Source organism: Vanessa cardui, chromosome 9, assembly GCF_905220365.1.
Source record: "Vanessa cardui chromosome 9, ilVanCard2.1, whole genome shotgun sequence".
NCBI lineage: Eukaryota > Metazoa > Arthropoda > Insecta > Lepidoptera > Nymphalidae > Vanessa > Vanessa cardui.
The window spans coordinates 13,037,662-13,057,710 of NC_061131.1; the positions used below are offsets into that span (position 1 = coordinate 13,037,662).

General features: G+C 32.1%; 1 protein-coding gene across 2 annotated transcripts in view; it reads right to left on the reverse strand.

Moving 5' to 3' along the window:
- Positions 1 to 1,285: 1,285 nt before the first annotated feature.
- LOC124532549 overlaps positions 1,286 to 20,049 on the reverse strand; it is an 89,562-nt gene continuing 70,798 nt past the window's right edge. The window contains exons 2-9 of one of the 2 annotated variants that reach the window (XM_047107499.1): positions 15,215 to 15,359; positions 13,387 to 13,539; positions 6,224 to 6,364; positions 5,370 to 5,484; positions 4,846 to 4,942; positions 3,831 to 3,915; positions 3,359 to 3,400; positions 1,286 to 2,802 (exon numbers count right to left, since the gene is read on the reverse strand). In XM_047107499.1, coding sequence (XP_046963455.1) covers positions 2,675 to 2,802; positions 3,359 to 3,400; positions 3,831 to 3,915; positions 4,846 to 4,942; positions 5,370 to 5,484; positions 6,224 to 6,364; positions 13,387 to 13,539; positions 15,215 to 15,320 — 867 coding nt within the window. In that variant the 5' untranslated portion in view covers positions 15,321 to 15,359 and the 3' untranslated portion in view covers positions 1,286 to 2,674. The remainder of the gene's footprint in view (positions 2,803 to 3,358; positions 3,401 to 3,830; positions 3,916 to 4,845; positions 4,943 to 5,369; positions 5,485 to 6,223; positions 6,365 to 13,386; positions 13,540 to 15,214; positions 15,360 to 20,049) is intronic. The other variant, XM_047107500.1, reaches the window with a different exon arrangement.

Sequence of the window (20,049 nt, forward strand, 5' to 3'; positions counted from 1 at the left end):
ATTTCATTGCATTTTCCGATGCTACGTCTAATTTGTGTCGTACTATACTTATTTAAAAGCATGTAGACTGACAAAAGGACGTTTAACCCTATGTAGGAATAGAAACAGAATTACGAAATGTATCCTTATTCCTTATATAAGTGATTCTCAATTGTTATCCGAAATATTTTGCGATTCAGTTGATACCGTAAACTCTGTACTAATAATAAACGAAACTAATTTCGATGATTTTTTTTTATGAAACAACATTGAACTCCAAGGTACTATCGTATGCTGTAAACACTAGTTACTTATTTATTTATTAAAAGGTTATTCTATTACGAAGCTTTATTAAACGCTTGTTAGAGAATATCATGATAAAATTGAATCTTTATAATTTTGCCATTTCTGATTTATTCTATAAGATCTTCTTTAAACTATTATTTTTTCAAACTATATTGGTATCACTCCATCTTTAGACATAACGACGAATTCCTCTTAAGTAGGACACGTTTGTATATTTTTCCAAAATGATTCGATAGATGGCGCTTTTTGGAAAATAGAAAATTCTAACTTAGTTCGACTTTAACATCACAGTTTTGTTTGTGTGTGTGCGTATGTCTTTTAGGGATATTTTTTACAAAATTGGAAACTAAAGGCCAATCAATTGCTATTACCCATAGAAATTCAAAAGAAATTTTAACTATTCCTAACATTCCTTTTATGCCATCAATCATGGGAACTAAGTTGACTTAACTTGTGGCTCCGATTATATTGGTCCAATCATAGTTAAAACTCTAACACAATAATACCCAGCATTACAGGTTAGTGGTAGCATATTAAGAGTAAGTGGTATCTTCCGCAAAGCTCTACCACCAAGTTGTCTAACAATATCTATGTTTATTATCAAAATCTATACTATATTACCTGTTTACTTACTTTTGGATTATTGTTAAGAGAAAAAATTATAGTTTATTCATCGTGTCATAATATTTTCACCTCAAGGAAAAACTCTATATGAGACACATTTTCAAAATCCCATTAGATAACAATTTCCTAAAGGAAAACTCTCTAAGCTAACAGAGGTAGCAAGGATAAAGTATATCGATTTGATGATTCTCAAAAATTTATTTTTTGATTAAATCTAAAAATTATCTAAATTATTCGGATACATATTTGTCCTACAAAATATACGGTTTGGTCAAAGAGTATACCAATATGTATCGATTGCGAAGTCTCACTAATCAAGTGCAAAAATGTATAATGGATCCTAGATTATAAGTGAGGTTATGAAATAAAACAATAATCAGAAGTATAAGTTATAATAAAATTTCATATAAGTAAATTACAGCATTTTAATAGATATATAAACTAGCACAGTGTTCGAAATATATAATATATTGTGAGCATAGTTAGTTAAAGATACAAATGGCTTACTTCATATTTATTATTTGCATCGTCAAAAAATGATAGTGAATTACTATACGAGTAATACAAAAATTCTTCCCCTTTAATTACTGTACCACTCGCATCTGATGATAATGTCATGAAATTATCTAAGATGCCTTTATTGATTACAAATTATTGATAATAAATCGTCTACACTTTTCGTTATTTCGCTTGTGCGTTTTGCGATACATTTGGTCTAAGCTTCAATAGTGCAACCAAGCCTTACCTAACATGTGTAAATTTCCCCATCTTTACACATTATCTTCAATATTAATTAGGACACTAAAAACAAAACGAAGTCGAGAAAAGAAATCTTAGAATCGATTCACAACTCTCTCTCATAGAAATGGTTTACGAAAAGCTACGTCATTTTAAATTATAGCTAAGAGTCGAAATTCTTAATTAGAAAGCGGCATCGAAGCTTTCATTACCTAATCTAATACTGTCCTAAATCAAAACTCAGATCACTCCCGCCAAAGGAGGTGGTCCCCGTAAATATATAGATCTAATTTACCTGCTTACTTCGAACTGTGACCTAATTAAACATCTAAGGCGATCACAAATCTAGCATTCTTATTAGGGTTATTAAAAAAAGAAGATTCATTTGAAACGATGAGCTACGACTTAAATTTAATAATAGACTTTAAACTATTCAACTACGAAACTGCCAAAAAGCGAATCATCATTGCCAAAAAAGCTAAAAATCTTCACTCAATATTTATGTATTAATCTATGGATACCTTTGAATATATCAATTTAGTGCTCTATACTTAATATTAGAAAAAGTGTCATTTTGAAACGAGATTGATAAAACTATTCGACGATAAACTGTTATAAATCTATTTTTTTAATATATTTTAAAATTTGTTTTACTTATAATATATTATAATTAATGACTGACAAACTTCACGCATTCCATGTAGAGGCACTTATCAAGTGGCTGAATTCATGATGAATATAATAGTGCACATTATTGCTACAATATAGCAAGAAGTCTTAATAATCGATTAATATAAGCTTAATATAATGTCGAAGTTTATCACAAATATCGTAAGCATTGGACTGGATATCAATTCGATTGTATCGATTTGAATCGAAACAATTGAATGCGTCGCAAACTTGATTTAAGACTAAACTTCTATATTACTCCATCTTAAATATATGTCACTCCATCTAATAGATCTTTATCTTTATTTTTTTATATATTGACAAATTTGTTATTGCTTGCATTTAATTTATTATGTATTTAAACATCCGGTGCTCGTATTTCAACGGTAACAGAAGTGGGTCCCGGTGCAGTAGGAGATCTGAGTGTAGCAGATCTAAGAGAGGTTGCCGAGTGGCCACTGCTAGCTCTCGATCCACGCCTAGATCCTAAATTGAAACAAATATATTAAAATTGGAAAAGAATAATAATTCAACGAAGCATGCTCATCAGCAAACCATTTTCAAAATTATTATCTCTCATGCCTTGTAATGTATCTATAGTGTGATTCTGAGTATTTTTTCCAAGTCTAATTCTTTGTTCTAATTAATGACCTCATAGATTACCGAATTGTAAAACAATTTAAGCAATGTCTAATTTCATAATACTTTATCGACAAGCTAAATCATAATTTGTTTACGTTCTCACTGTTGTTATACGTTAATGATTTTAAATGAATACTAGCCATCGGTGAATACAGTAATTCAAACGTTTGAATTTAAATCATTCATGCTTTTAATTAATACTTTCGTACTTCTAAGATCTTCATAATCCAATTTAACTAATTATATCGATGATAGCTAATTTAACTCTTGAAAGTACTTTAGTTCTTCAAGCATTTTTACCGTAATCAATGCAGTGTTTAAATATCATGCATAAATACCAATAGTTACATTAATTTATTGCGTTGCGGACGAAGCATAAATAAATTATATTCCAAATAACCTGAGGTTTTTCGGTGTAGCTGATGGCTTTGGTGAGGTCGTGCTGTTGATAAATGAAATAATGTATGAGTCACGTGGACAGTATTCGGATAGGATAAATAAAAAAGTGAAGGCAAAGCCACATTTAAACTGAAAAGTATTTATTGAAACACATTAAAAAAAAAACGAAGTGAATTAAAAAAAAATAAGATAGTGCATAGATAAAATATTTTAAAAGGTAGTTCGGACTTATCTTTTTTTTTTTCGTAACATAAATTAACTTGTACGTGTTGTTTTTCTCCTTTTTCTTAAAAGAGTGTTAACACATAGCAATCATAGATACCAATAAAAATCAAGCAAATAATAATTACACACCGATACAGAAAATATAAAAACACATAATAGCGGTAACATTGGTAGCGATACACATCAAAGAATCAAAAGATCATTATAAAGGTAGATAAAAAAGATCGATAAACAGATGCCCTAAATACCAGGACTGGGCGAATGTGGTCTGAGCTCTTGTTGGCTGGCTTGCCTCGATGGAGGACGCACGCTGACGCGTGACCCACGCCGGTCCTAAAATTAATCCAAGAAATGATTTATCAATATAGTCTATCTTTCTTGGTGGTAAAGCTTTGTGCAAGCCCATTTGGGTAGGTACCACCCACTCATCAGATATTATACCGTCAAGCAATAGTACACTATTGTTGCGTTCCGGTTTGTAAGGCGAGTGAACCAGTGTAACTACAGGCTCAAGGGACATAACATCATAATCCCAAGGTTGGTGGCACATTGGCGATGCAAGGAATGGTTAATGATTCTTACAATGCCATTGTCTGTGCGCGGAGGTGACCACTTACCATCAGGTGGCCCATGTGTTCGTTCGCCAACCTATAGCATAAAATAAAAACCAATCATAAGAGAACAAAACCAAAACACACAACGTCTGATATCAAATTGAAGAAATTTAATTGGTCGAGACCTTGAATATACAGTATCCATAAAGTGTATAAGTAACTTAGTCGAACAATGTTGTATTATAAGAAAATATATGTTGTGTATAATATAATCGAGCAATTTGCAAATATTTATCTTTATTCCATCTTCAATTTAAATATACTTATATGTACAGATTGTCAGAAAACCTCTAGTTCCCATGACTTCTATTTGCCCTATTGTTATTATTTATTTGTTTGATAGATAATACATATATATCTACTGTATAGTTACAATATGTGTATGTACGTATTTTCTTTTATTGTTTTAATTAAATTCAAGTCAATCACTAATTAGGGCCTCCATGGTTTTCTATTTGATCCAAAGGTGGCAGAGAATGCCTTAAAGCATTAAATCCTTTTGTCCCATTTACTATATGGTCTTCAATAAAGTATTTAAATAAATAAATAAAAGAGCTAGCGTGAGACTAAGAAACGTAGCGTGTTTTTTTTAATATTATTAACCGTCATGAAAATATAATTCCCATAGATTAAATACATGACGTGTTACCTGAGAGTGCAAAAGTTTAGATTCCCGTAGCAGTGAGACGTTCATTAATCGAGGGTTCGGCGTGTTAAAAATGGTGCGGTTCTCCCTCCATCTTGCTCTGAAAATATACAAAAAATATATAAATGAGGCGAGCTGGCCCAGTGGCGAGAATGCATCTTAGTAGATGTTTGCGGGTTGAAACCTAGGCAAGCACCATTGAATATTCATGTGCTTAATTTATGTTTATAATTCGTCTAGTGTTTCAAACCGAAACATAATAATAAAAGAATGATAAGTTCATTTATGTATTTATATTGACCATATTTTTAGTCCATAGTTCTACATAATTTGTTACAATAGAAAAAATACAAATATCAATATTAGATTTTAATGTGAACAAGACATTCATAGATAATGTCGAAATATCGAGCTTCACCGAATAAAAATTAAAAACATGGTAAATATCCCGAAATTAATAACTTTAGTAATATAAATATTGTAATGCAAACTGTAATTCTTTTTTTTTTAAATCATTAAAATCTTACCGGCTAAAGAGACGAAGCACGACGCAAATAATGACAAACATCAAAGCCATGCCGACCAACACGCCAATCATAGCCGGGTCTAGAGTACGAGTTGATTCTTCAACTTGTTTCACCGCTATAAAGAAAGAGGACTTATGTAACTGCATGAAATATCCGAAATATAAGTAAATAGAATCAGACAATGTTTATAATGGCGTAAACGCCATCGTTATCCCAAGTCTAAACCATACTTTTCTTGTTTATTCATTGTCTCCAATTAAAAAAAAAATATTTTTTACTATTACAGTTTTATTCACGGGTGTTTTTCAATCCTTGTAATATAGATCCTATAATTAATATATAAATATTATAACCTTTTTATAATATAAAAGTTAGACCAGTGAAATATCCTGAAAAAAACGGCTCAACTTCGGCTGTTTTCAAGATTAGCCAAATAACAGGGAGATGGACAAAGACATAGACAAATAAATATTATTTATACCATTTTAATCTCACATATTCCAATAGAATAAAATTGATCAAAATTAAATTAATAGAACGTATACGCATTAGGTGCAAGAAGCGGACTTATTGGTATGTCCGTCAATATTTCTATCACGTATTTGTATTTATTATATGTATTATAGTAAAATAAATTTCAAATTGTTCCCATTTGAATGTCACGGGCATTGTAACATGAATAAATAACATGAAAATAGTCGAAGGAGAAAAAGATTATTTGTTTTATATCTGTATATAAAATCATCCGTTGTGTCTTGAAGGCTTGTAGGCAATTTAATAAGACTTTATGAGATGATATGAGAAAATATTATAAATATATTAATATAAAATACAGCCAAGAATAGAATACTCACGATTACAAGCGAAACCGCCATCGACTGTCATTTCAGCGACCATCTCGTACAAGCACACGCAGCGCTCATTTCTGCACTCAGTCATGAGCACTGCCTCTTCACATTGCTGGTTGAATGCACATGTCTCGTTAATGCCGGCCGCTGGAAAAATTCATGATATTTATGATATTATAGACAAATAAAATGAAGAAAAAATCATGACCTGTCGACCGATTTGGGGCACGATTTTTATTCTCTTGATAGACAAGCTAAACGCACACAAATTTGTGCCCATAATTAGTGCACTTCTATAATCTCTGTATCGATAAAACGGCTAATTCGATACGATAATATATTAGAAACGTATCATATATACGCAATAATACAAATAACACAATTACGTATTAAAAACATTATTATTGTAATCCAATAATTTTCATTGTCTTCTCCGAAAGAGAAGCACGGTGCACACTATCAATGCCCTATCGACCGCTGGCGCTATGATGTTATGTTCTTTGTGCCTGTTATACTAACTCACTTATCCTTAAAAATAAACATCATACTTTTTAAATATTATAAGCCGAACTTATTGTGGGTAGTTGGCGTACCTTCTGACTCGTATAAAAACGACCGCTCGATAGATTGCAAGTCACTTTGTCATCAGTCGTCGGTCGGCAAGAGTGTCGGTACTTTCACTACTTAGCAGTAAGATCGTTTATTTATAATTGTGGGTCTATGTGTATTTATACGTTTGTCATATCTGAAGTTAACGGTTGTTTGTGACTGGTCAATATTTTGAATTACTGTTAAAAATTAAGATTATTTTTAATTATTTTTCCTTCTGATTGCTAAAAATATATTTTTAGTAGCCGTTGTTAATTATAGAACAATTGTGTGGAAATCGCGCTTTAATCGCCTGGCCACGGGAAATTCGCCGACGCGAAATTTTGCGCGGTGCGAACGGCGAAGCATGTACATTGCTATACGTTTGTCTCATTCGCAAGACGCTTCGACGCGAATATTCGTGCGGTGCGACCGCACGAATATTCGCGTCCACGAATTTCTCGTGGTCAGGCGGTAAGATATATATTAAATATTCCTTAAACTGGCAACGCGTCACCACCTTTGGAACTAAATAGCTATTATGGATTTATATATCCCTTATGCCTATAATAACACTAGTTCACTGACCAATTGGAATACAAGAATACTTAGAATTGCTGTTTAACGGCAGAATTATTAATATAAATGACAAAGATTGGGTGGTACATACGACGGACTTGCACAAGCCCTATTAACAAGTAAATCACAAATCTATTTATCTATTTTATTTTTTATCTATTTTACGATAAAATATATATTAAGTTATTGACCATGCATAAGCAGGACCTACCTAAAGTTCTATAAATAAGTGAATTGCGATCACTTTATATTTACAGTTGTGTTGATGCAATTCATTAGCAGACATATACAAAACCAATATTAAATAAATACCAATAGTATAATTTAATACTCTGTTTTATATTTTACTGAGTTTTAATTTGCTAATTCACTTGATATTATTTATTACGACAGGAATTCTATTTCACAGACGTACCATTTTCAATGTTTGCTAATATCAAGTCACGAACGTTTGAAATGTTTTTCTATGATAATAAATGTTATTCTATTCAATATTATGAGTTGGAGTTACAACTAAAATAGTACATACGTCATAGTTAAAAAATTAGCATCGCAAAAACCGAAGTGATTGCTATGGGTGCCGGAAATCAGGCTCCACTGAATCTACACATTAACGGAAATAACTTGAAGCATGTAGATAAATTCCGTTAATTTGGTAGCAGCATAACAGCCAAAGGCGACCTTGATTCGGAAATCAATAGTAGACTTGGTTCTGCAATGGCTGCTTTTGGTAATCTCCAAATCCGGGTGTTCAGATCCCATAATATCAAATTAAGTACCAAAATACAGGTGTATATGGCGATCATACTGACCATCATCTTGTACTCATCTGAGACGTGGTGTCTACATCGTAGCCAAATACGCACGCTTGACAGATTCCATCTAAGATGCCTCCGAGAAATTTTAAACATTAAATGGTCGGATCAGATTCGCAATACCGATGTTCTTCGTCGAGCTAATGTTTACGGCATTGAGGCATATTTGATGCGGCGTCAGTTGCGTTGGTGCGGGCACCTTGCGAGAATGTCAGACGAGCGAAAGGAGAAGCGCATCTTCTTTTCTGAATTAGAGTTTGGTAAACGAAAACGCGGGGGGCAGTACCTACGCTTTAAAGATGTTCAGAAAAGACACATGAAGAGCTGCGGCATTGAGGCCTCTCGCTGGGAATCTCTCGCTGAAAACAGATCTGAGTGGAGACGGCATGTACATGAAAAAGTACATGCCTATGAAGATAACAGGAAAATAGAACTAGACCTCAAACGCGACAAAATAAAAGCACGTCCGCCTGCTAATATAACATACAATTATGTAAATGGTACACTCAGTACTCACTTGCGACACATGTGGTCGCACGTTTAGTGCCAAGATTGGGTATGTTAGTCATGTGAGGTCGCATCGCAGGCTTTAAATATTACCTACTAATTACAACTTCAAGAAAGCTAAGTCACTGTAGCCGAAAACGGCTAGGTATAAAACTGCCTATAAAAACATATTATTTCATAGCCTAATGTCATATTTTTCCCTTCGTGGTATGTATATTCGTTAAATTCTAATGAATTCGATAAGTATCATTGTAATTATAAATGTCTACTAATATTAGAAAGTAACTCTGTCAGTTGCTTCTCAAGCTTACACTACGGTATATATATGACATTTGGAATGAAATATGTATACATAGTCATTATATTAGATCAGTCATCCCTTAAGGGTGTGAAAAAAGGGTATCGGAATTTGCTCAATCAATGTTGATATGAAGTGAAGGTTTGTGTACTATAAAATATTAAAAAAATCGCAGGGGTATGTGAAGGTTGGGTTAGCTATAGTATACAAAACGGTCAGCGCGTCTGTGGAGAAATTATAATAGCATACAAAAAACATTAGTTACTAAAATTTTAGTTTTTTTTTTTTTACTTAGTAAGCAGTATTTTATTTCTACGGTACAATCCAAAGTCAACGGTGACCACTTATCTCGAAATAGCCTTTTTCCTTGTCTATGTTCGTACACACAAAATTTACAAACAGAGCCATGAAAACAATAATTTAAACATCTTGTCAAAGAGAGGAAAAATAAATATTACGAATTTAAATTTGGATTAGAGTTATAGTTAGTTGCGATAAATTACAAAATGTAATGCAACGAAATAGCGCGGTAAGTCGCTTGAAGCACTACAATTAAGCTAAATAGCGCTACGAAATTAGTGTACATATAGTGTGAAGTACGTATATGGCCGACTACGTTCGTAGACAATAGAAACTAAATTGAAAAGGACAGAGCCGTGGATTAGTAACCGCATGCTCTATTATACTATTACATCAAATTCTATGTAGAAGGTATACATTGTATATATACGTACAAACATATGTATTAATACCAGTAGGTATCCAGCTAACTGGGGTAGCTTACAAAGTTGACTCTCATATATCCTTAAAAAAAATTCAGTTCTATTAAAAATAATCGCTATTTTAATTTCGAGTATTAAGACACAATAATAGAAGAAAAATATATTGAGAAGCAGTTACTGTAATGAAGTCCCAAATAAGTTTACCATTCATTAAAGTTGGATTCCAAAACTTGAAGCTGTGGCGGACTGAGACATTTTATTTGTTACAATGTTTAATAAATAAACATAAAAGTAAAATACTTTATTATTTTATGTTTATTCATAAAACATCATATATTCACAACATGTACAAAATGAAATAAGGCCACCAGACATTAAATATAAGGTCTATAATTGAAAGAAACAATTAAAACAATTTAAAATATATTTTAAAACCATTACGTAGATACAACGACCTGACACGAATGATTACAATATTGCATTATATACTCAAAGAAGTAGCAACACGCGACCGTCTAGTTCGCCTGTGTTTAATCGATGTAATGCATTTTATATATTAATTGTTTTTGTAATAATATGTTCATATATAAAAGGGATAATCAAGATAGGCTAGTAAATGAACCGCCATTATATTGATTGACTGTAAATTAAAATCTGGGCACAGAGCTTTTATGTGATTAATTTGAGTTCATTCATTCTCGTACTCCGCTTAAGAAAACCGTATTATGTTGAGTTAGGTTAGCTTGTTGCACTAAAAGAGCGTCAGAGCGTAAAGAGCGTTTTAAGGCTATCAATAATTATCATCCAAAACGATTATTTGTTTAATTGAAAAAAAAATATATTGTCAAGATGTAATTGGTACTGAAAACAAGACTCATTAGTTGAATATACTCTACCAAGTAATCTTTAGATTGATCAGAAATATATAAAGGCCGTAAAGTATAAGTAAGGCATAAAGTCTATCACTATTAAGTAATTATAATTAATGAGGTTTTGGTTTAATGGATTATTTATTGTCAAAACAAAGCATCTGCAAGCTTGAGCTCTTTACTTTTATTCGTATATAAAACATCGACCTACGCTTTTTATGTAAATGATTAATTGTTTATTTAATGGTTCATGTTAAAACGCTTTTTGGAAATAATCGTATTAGGTTGTTTGAAAAACTCTAGCAATGCACTCGGAGTAAAGTTCGATAGAATAATGACATTTTGGAAACAGTAATTTGTATCGGAATATTGAGAATAGTTAGTCGTAAATAAAATTCATATAATTAAATAATTTTAGCTGTAATCATTATTTTTAATCACACCGACCGAACAGCAAAACAAAGTATCTAAGTTAGTTTTCAAGTGTAACTTCAAACACAAGAGACATATTATGTCCTTTTCTTAGTTGTACTTGTATGCTGTGATTATCTTAGTTCTCAAGGTTTGTGTCGTATTGGCGAAGTTAATATTACTCACAAATGTCATGCTAATGCATTTAGTAGAAAGAAAAAAATATTCGTCAATGGTTGTTTGATTCTTACCTGATAACTGTTCTAACAAAAGGTCAAGCATCAATTTTCAGTTTGTAATTTATTTTTTCATTGTGAATAATTCATCTTATGCAAAGACAAAAAAAAAATATATTTAAAGATGTACATATGTAAGAAAGTAATAGAAATATATTAGGCTGCTTTTTACTTCTACACATCAAGATAGGATTTTGTATACTAATAAGCCCTATTAAGACAAAAATAAACTAATTCAGGTTACGTATTTTTGTAAATAATCATACTATATCGTATCTTAAATATATACCGCAGGCCACGTTTACTTGCAAATAGCAATGTAACCATGTAAAAATATTATAAAAACCTTTTGAATATGAATTTTCAATTAAGTCATTAAGAACGTAACCCATGAGAAATAAACGCGAACAAAGGGTAAAGGTAAGGTGTAATTAAGTAAAATTTAATTATACACTCGTAAAAGCAATTCAAATTCAATTTCTTTTCAATCAAATAATTTCTTATTTATTAATTTTAACATTTTATTATAACCCCAAGGGTATTTAAAAAAATGTATAATTTTATTTAAAAGTAATTATACATTCAAATTTAAAATAGAATACACATACCTTAATATGAGTTTTAAAGTAACTAGCTTTACTTTTTAGTTAAATTTAAACATAATAAAATACAGCTTAGAGCAGGGTTAAGACCTCATCTCCGTTTTGAGAAACATTTTGCAGCTTACGAATGATATATTTCTACCCTCACTCCCGACAAAACGAGTTAAAAACACAATGCACTTAAGCACTTACAAACTCAGTTCTTGCCTAGCATATGAATTCGGAAACATCGGCTATGATTCACTTTATTTAATCACTTTCCTATCACAAATAAAAATGGATATAAACCTTAAACTTCAGTTAAATAAAAAAACACGCATTAAAATTGCTCAGTCAGATCTTAGACTAAAATTCTTAGCATACATAGTGTTATAATATTGTTTTTACATAATGCCGTCATATATGGCAAGGATATTTGGTAATATACAGAACTTGAAGGCATTATTCAAATATCCGCTTACACTGATCGAACCGCTTTGGATGCATTAGCATGTTTGAAGAGGCTTTACGCTGATATTATATTGATTGATGAATTTTTAATATAAATATCGTCTGAAGCTTATATACAAGTAGTGTAATTTTGTACGATACAATTCTCAATTAAATCATATATATAAATATTTTTATGGTATAGGTTGGCGGACGAGCATATGGGCCACCTGATGGTAAGAGTCACCATTACCCATAGACAATGACGCTGTTAGAAATATTAACTATTCTTGAAATCTTCAAATCGCCACTAACCTTGGGAAGTAAGATATTATGTCCCTTGTGCCTGTAGTTACACTGGCTCACTCACCCTTCTAACCGGAACACAACAATACTGAGTACTGTTGTTTGGCGGTAGAATAAATGATGAGTGGGTGGTACCTACCCAGACGGGCTTGCACAAAGCCCTACCACCAAGTAAATATATTCAAATGTTTTCATGTATGGATGATAGCTCTTGTTCAAACACGTCTTGGTAGGTACTATTAATAGTTGGTATTCTACAATATTCACGATTTCATGGTTCACGGTTCCAGATTGAAGTGTGTGTGAGCTGATAAAAGGGGCGGTTAACATGTCTTACAATCCCAATAACTAAATAGAATGGTGACGCTTAGTATCGGAGAGCCAACTTTAAGTGAAAAGTTCACCAGTTGATTTTAAATTAAAATAAAATGGGTATTGGGTCATTGCTTAAAACGAACGCTTCTACCATTTTTAGAAAGGCTTTGTGCAAGCTCAGCTGAGTAGGAACTAATATATGGCTACATATTCTTCCACTAGCAATAGTCAGTAATGTTGCGTTCCAGTTTGTTGGGTAAGTGAATTAGTATAACTACAGGTACAGGGAACATTCTCTCAACGTTGGTAACGCATTGGTTCTTACATCGCCAATGTATATGGCCAATGTCTATTTGCATGTCTGCCTAAGAATAATATAAAAAAATATCGAGCCGCTAAGCCAACCCGCTAAATTAAAAAGTGACATTTACAAAAACAAATTTGGATTGTTCAGCAGCTCATTACTACTTAAATTATTATTTATTAACTTACGTTTTCCACATTTGTCCACATAGTTGGTGACCGCGAACTCCGGGTGGCAGCGGCAAGTCTTTTGCACGCTGTCACATATGGAATCCGCAAACCCGCATTCTACCACCGTGGAGCATCCATCACCATACATGGCCCCTCCGCGTTTCGATGGATCTGTAATTATAACATGGTACTTTGAAATAGACAAATTAAGAAATAATACAGCATTTCTTTAATTTTTAGATAATCATTTTGATTCGACAAGGTTATAACGTAATGTACAATATCCTGTATACATTGTACGTTACGTTTGATTTGTAAAACTAATAAACTCGTAGCACTATATAACATACTTCGTAAACAAAAATATGTATTAAAGGATTTTTATAAAACACATGTATACCGAAAAATACACATTCATATTTAGCCAGAGTAACAAAACGTTCGTCAGTGTTCAAATTCATTCCTTCATCAAGTCGTAAACTCTTAGTACCTTTTGAAACTAAAGCACTAAACTGACAACTGCATACTAAATTAAACTTAGTACGATTACTTGGTTCAAAATAGTGTAACATCTTTGGAATAAATCTAGTTTTTTATCAACATGAAATTTTTAATGTCATAGTCATTACATATTTAAATTAAATGTGATATCTTCTACTGAATTGTCAAAGTATGTCTGTCAGTATCATATATTTTCGGTAGGTAAATCAGATTATCGCTATACCGAGCACAAGAAAATAGATCTTAAGATGACGAACCTTTTATTACTCCGAATGTACAAAACAATTGGAGAATCATCTATCGATCACTTAGTGTCAAAAACTTATTTTGAGCAATATTTATTGCCTTTTATTGTTTCACTTTCAACGTCGTTTCTTAATAATCATAATGATAGTATTCAAATATCAATTCGAGATAAAAAACGTATCAAGATTTGAAGTAAAGTCTATAGTGCTTATAACAGCCGACTAAAAAATCACTCTTGCGTAACAACTTGCTTGCTCATTTATGCATTTGGATAAGTCCATATGACGCAGTACAAAAACGAGAACCACGTCCAACAAAAATAATTGTTAGTCTAGCGTTTACAAAAAAAACTTCCCAATCTTTTAAGCAACGTAGTCACTTTAACCGCACTTGAAAAACGCCAGTTAGAAATGTCAACTTTTATAAAACGACTACGGTTCTCAAAGTTTGTTAATACCGACAGATCGTGGGTTAGATTAAATTGCAGTTAAACAGAAGTATTCGGGTTATTCCAGCTCGGTGAAACTTTTCGCTGGTTCGTTATTTTAAAAGCCTTTTTTGATTAATAAAAAAAGGTAAATGGTAGTGGAACTCTGCTGTCGAAAGCCTAACTGGGTTTGTCAATATATATAAAACTAGCGAATACGCAGTATAGTTTACGGAAGCGTAAAACAAAGCTTACCTATTTTAAATTATGGAATATACAAAAATAATGAATAAGAGTCTAGTAACACAATATACTCTTGTTGATTAAAACAATCTGTTTTATTACACATGACATATTGCAATGTATACACATACACAAGTATATGCATGTACGGTGCATATAGAATATCATAAGAAGCAGATGACTTTACTTCTTCATTTTTACAATCCGATAGGACGATACCTACTAGGTATCTTGACAATCTGACTCAGAAACTACTTAACTCAATAAAATAGTATTAGTAGTAGTAAGTATTTAAATCCAGGGCTTCGGCGTGGGCAACAGATTATTATTCAATATAAAAATCACTAAACATCCAATAAATCAAGCATAATATTGCCTTACAAATAATTTTTAATGTGTAATAAATCAAGTATATTAAATCATACTCACCAAACGCATTAGCGGTCGTAATTTCGAGCTCGGCCGAGCAGGGCCCGAGCGCGATCAGCGCCACGAGCCCGGCGAGCGCGGCTCGCCTCGAGCGCTCGGCCAGCATCCCGCTCACTACGCCCCCCGTCACATACCAACCAACCCTCTGCAAAATATATACACACCATCAGTATAATAAAACACATCCTTTATCAGTATGCCTAAACAACAACAACAGCAGCCTGTAAATTCGCACTGCTGGGCTAAAGGCCTCCTCTCCCTTTGAGGAGAAGGTTTGGAACATATTCCACCACGCTGTTCTAGTGCGGATTGGTGGAATACACATGTGGCAGAATCTCTATGAAATTTGTCTCATGCAGGTTTCCTCACGATGTTTTCCTTCACCGCTGAGCACGAGATGAATTATAAAGACAAATTAAGCACATGAATCAGCGGTGCTTGCCTCGGTTTGAACCCGCAATAATCGGTTAAGATGCACGCGTTCTAACCACTGGGCTATCTCGACTCTTGGGCCATCTCCAATCTTGCTATGCCTCAAGCTCAATCAAAAATCAAAATATACTTTATTCAAGTAGGCTCTTACAAGCACTTTTGAATCGTCATTTAACAACTATTTTAAGTGAAGCTACCATCGTTTCGGAAAGTAAATTCTACCGCGAAAAACTGGCAAGAGACTGAGTAATTACTCTTTTTTAACAAAGAGAAAACAGTCATGTTAGCTAATAACAATTATATATGTATGTAATATATCCTGCCTGGAAGTCAACAAGTATTATTGCACGCTTTGTTATCGTCTTTTTATCTTGTATTAAAAAAAATCCTTTTATAACAATATATTTTTTACAAATAATTTGAATTTATGAAACGGGAAAGTTAAAAATATCTGTGGAATTTTATTTTTATTCTGTTGGAAACATTACATTACATAAACAAAAATAACATTTTAAATTCATATCGTTTTAATCTATAACAAAATAAATAATTCCATTACCATTCGAAATTTGAAATCACACTAATTGTGTGAATGATTGAATTATCATCGTAACAGATTAAAACAAAATTAACTAACTAATCGAACGCGTGTTTCGAATTTCGAACTGATTTATCTCCTGTCACCTGTCACACTGTCATGACGTATTTCAAATAAGTTTTAGTGTAAGCCGACATCGAGCCTATGCCCAATTATTGATGATATCAATTAACCCCAGTATCATAAACTTAATTACAGCAATAAAAATCAAATGCCCTTCTTTTTAATATCTATAATATTAGGTTCTTCGAATAGAAGTTTTAATGTCCATAGCGTGCGTCATATTGAGTCCCAATAATAATCACGGTGTAGTGTATATTGTATCATAAAATCATTGAGTCTATATCAATTTTATTTACCTGAGAATCATAAATATATATACTTGGTATAAATAAATACGTGATCTATCATAGTTGAAAAATATTAGCATTATTTTGGCTACAGTTGTAGTTATTTTGTGTAAATAAATTATTTATTTATAATTACAGAATAAATGAAATTAACTATATTTTTGCTCGCGTTAGAAAACCAAAATGTAGGTTTGTAATAAACGCTAACAAAATCTATCATAATAATCGCAATGTGAGGGGTATATAAGCGGATAGCATCCTCTACTTTTGACTCTTCTTTTCAATAATGAAGGATGTAAAAAACATCATCTTGAACATAATTAAACTTGCAATCACTTTTTGAAGTACAAACTTTCGAATTCTTCTCAGGGTAAAATTACTCTAAAATTCGCCCGTATTTTCCCACTTACCAACGAAAAACAAATGGTAAACCGCTAGTTAATTGCTATTTCATAGCGATAGGCTTTGATTGGCCTTAACAGTGAGCTTTGGGATTAGCCTCAATAATTATTCACACACCCAGAGGATTGTAACTTGACCCATTTACGTTGGCCGTGAGTTTGAAAATTTAAATTAAGTTAGAACTAACGTCAACTAACTTCTGATTCAAATTCTCGTGACAGCTGCAATGTTCGAAAATTTGTTGAGACAGTATAACAATCGATATAATACGTAGCGATATAAATATAAAGCGATTTCAAATAAGACAAACACAATAATAAGAACAAATAAGAAATAAGAAATAAAGTATTACTAAGACGTGGAAATAAGTGGGACATTAGTTTGGGCCTGCTATATATCATACGAAGAAAAAAGTAATGTCAGGTAAACTATAAAATTTCTCAAAATTTTCTGATATATTTTTTTCTATATGAATACAATAAATGTGAAAGTAACTCTATCTGTCTGACGTTCTTTCACGGACAAGCCGTTGAGCCGAATTTTGCTGAAATTTGAATTCCAAGAAAGGGCATATAATAGGCTAACCTTTGTACCTAACACAATACATGACAATCTTAAAACGCGAACGAAGCTGTGGGCCACTACTAGTAGACTATAAGTTATTCTTTAAATATTATAATTAAGCTCCCTAGAGTTATAAACATACGAACTGTTTTGAAACTCGTCACATAATATGATACTAAAATGTCAGAAAGTCCTATGCGACATTGATTATAATTTAAATAACATTTGAAGGATATATATAATAGTAACCGCCAGTAAACCAGGCTAATAAACTACTACTAGACTACACTACTAGGCTAAAACCTCCTCTCCCTTTGATGATGATTCATTCAACACTGATGATGAACATGATGATGAACATTCCAACACTGCTCCAATGCGGGAGGAAGGATTTACATGTGTCAAAATTTCGTTGAAATTAAACACATGCAGGTTTCCTCACGACGTTTTCCTTCATTCCGAGTTCGAGATGAATTATAAACATAAATTAAGAACATGAAAATTCAGTGGTGCTTTTGGTTTGAAACCTCATCATCGGTTAAAATGTACGCTTTCTAGCCACTGAGCCATTTTGGCTCGGCATTTGAAGGTAATAGATTTCAACATTTCACGAGTGAAATACGGAGTGAGTTTCAACATTCTAGCTTTGTGTTCTAGAATGTTCTGTTTCGTATATGAATGGAAATTGTGATAGCGACCGGAAGATAAATAGTCACCTCATGCTTTCTGTGAGAGAGAATTCTGAATGAGAGGGAACGTGATACCGAGTGTAGAATCTCAATTGTTATTTGCTTGTGTTTGTGATGTTATTGTTAAGCATTAAATGGAGAAACGTATACTCTGCCAAGGTTGATAATTCATTATGCCAAAGGATAATAATCTATTGTGCTATCTACATTTACTGCTCTAGAGTTGAATTTTAGATTTTCCTATTTTTAAGTCGCATAAGACATTATATAAAATGTGCTGATAAAATGGAATCATATTACATACAATATTAGAATTCTTTGGGAGGATTTTCAACTCATCTTATCCATATAGAGATGAAATATGAATAGGTAATTTGTTTCTTTGGATCCAAAGTAGTGCCTTCCCGATTTCAATGTTGTTGATAATTTAAATTAGGTATTTATGTTTTAAATACCTATCTTTATTTTTTGTAATGTTAACAAACATATCTTCAAATTAATATCAATACAAACAATGGGTATCATTAAAATTGTTATATCGTTAGTTATTTCGAAATTCTAAACATACGACTATATGGTTTTTATATTATATTATTAATGATATTTTATTATTTTGGATATAAAAATGAATGTTGAACAAAAGCATTTTGTTTAAATCGTATACAATATATATAATATAAATAATTTCGGCGTTGAAGTTAACTACATAATCATAATCATATCATAAAAGTACTTAAAGAAAAAGTTTTTGAAGAAGAGAGAAGGTCAATTGTTTTCATATTATAAATTCTACCGGTTTTTTTGACTAGATAGGATACAAGGTTTTACAATATTGTAATTAAATTTTAAACTAATTTTATCTTTCTGTCTGAGTGGTTGCGCTGATAACATAATGTAATATAAAACTCAATTCGTTTTGCTGACAGCTGACAGTGTTAAATTAAAAAAAAAAAATTTGAGCAAAGCAGACTTTGATTCATTACTCAGAAATATTATCCATTAATAACCATTTAAATGTTTAAAATTTAATAAATGATTATTAAGTTGAAAAAGTTTTACATAAATATAAAATGTATATTGATATGTGGTACACTAAAAAATAACGGTACCCTCTTCGTCCCCTTCAAGAAAGTTACGGGATAACATGTACATACAAGAACTTGATATTTGAATGAAAGAATATTTGTTTTTTTTAAATGATTTTTTTAATGCTTCACCTGGTGGTAAGTGGTTCCCATTCATAGAAATGACGCTTCGAGAAATATTAACGATTCCTTACATCCCCAATACGCCACCAACTTTGGAAAGAAAGATGTCATCTCCCTTGTATAGTATAGAATATGAATGAAATTTACATTCTTTGTTGTCCAGTATAAAATATTCATCCTTTAAAAGAACCAACGAATTGGCCAACACGTTGTAACACGTTTGTGCAAATCTTCATGCTGGCGAAAATTCGGATTCAATCCGACAATAGAGACTACAATGATCTAGGTCAGACTGACAAATAGAGGAAGTTAAAATTTTAGACTTTCCAAACGTATGGAACTGCATCTGAGTAGCGAGATCAAGTTTGAAAAACCTTCAGTAGAATTTTCGTTGGTTTTTTCAAACTGTTTCAACATTTTTGGTGTAGTTTGTTATGTATAATATCATCTATGTGGTACATTTTATCATTATTGATTGGATTTGTATGTATCGGATATCATATCAGACAGATATTGGTAAGGGCTTTGTGCCCGTTTGAATATGTTGGTATGTGGTTGGTAACCATTCATCATAGTACTGATTTGTTCTAGT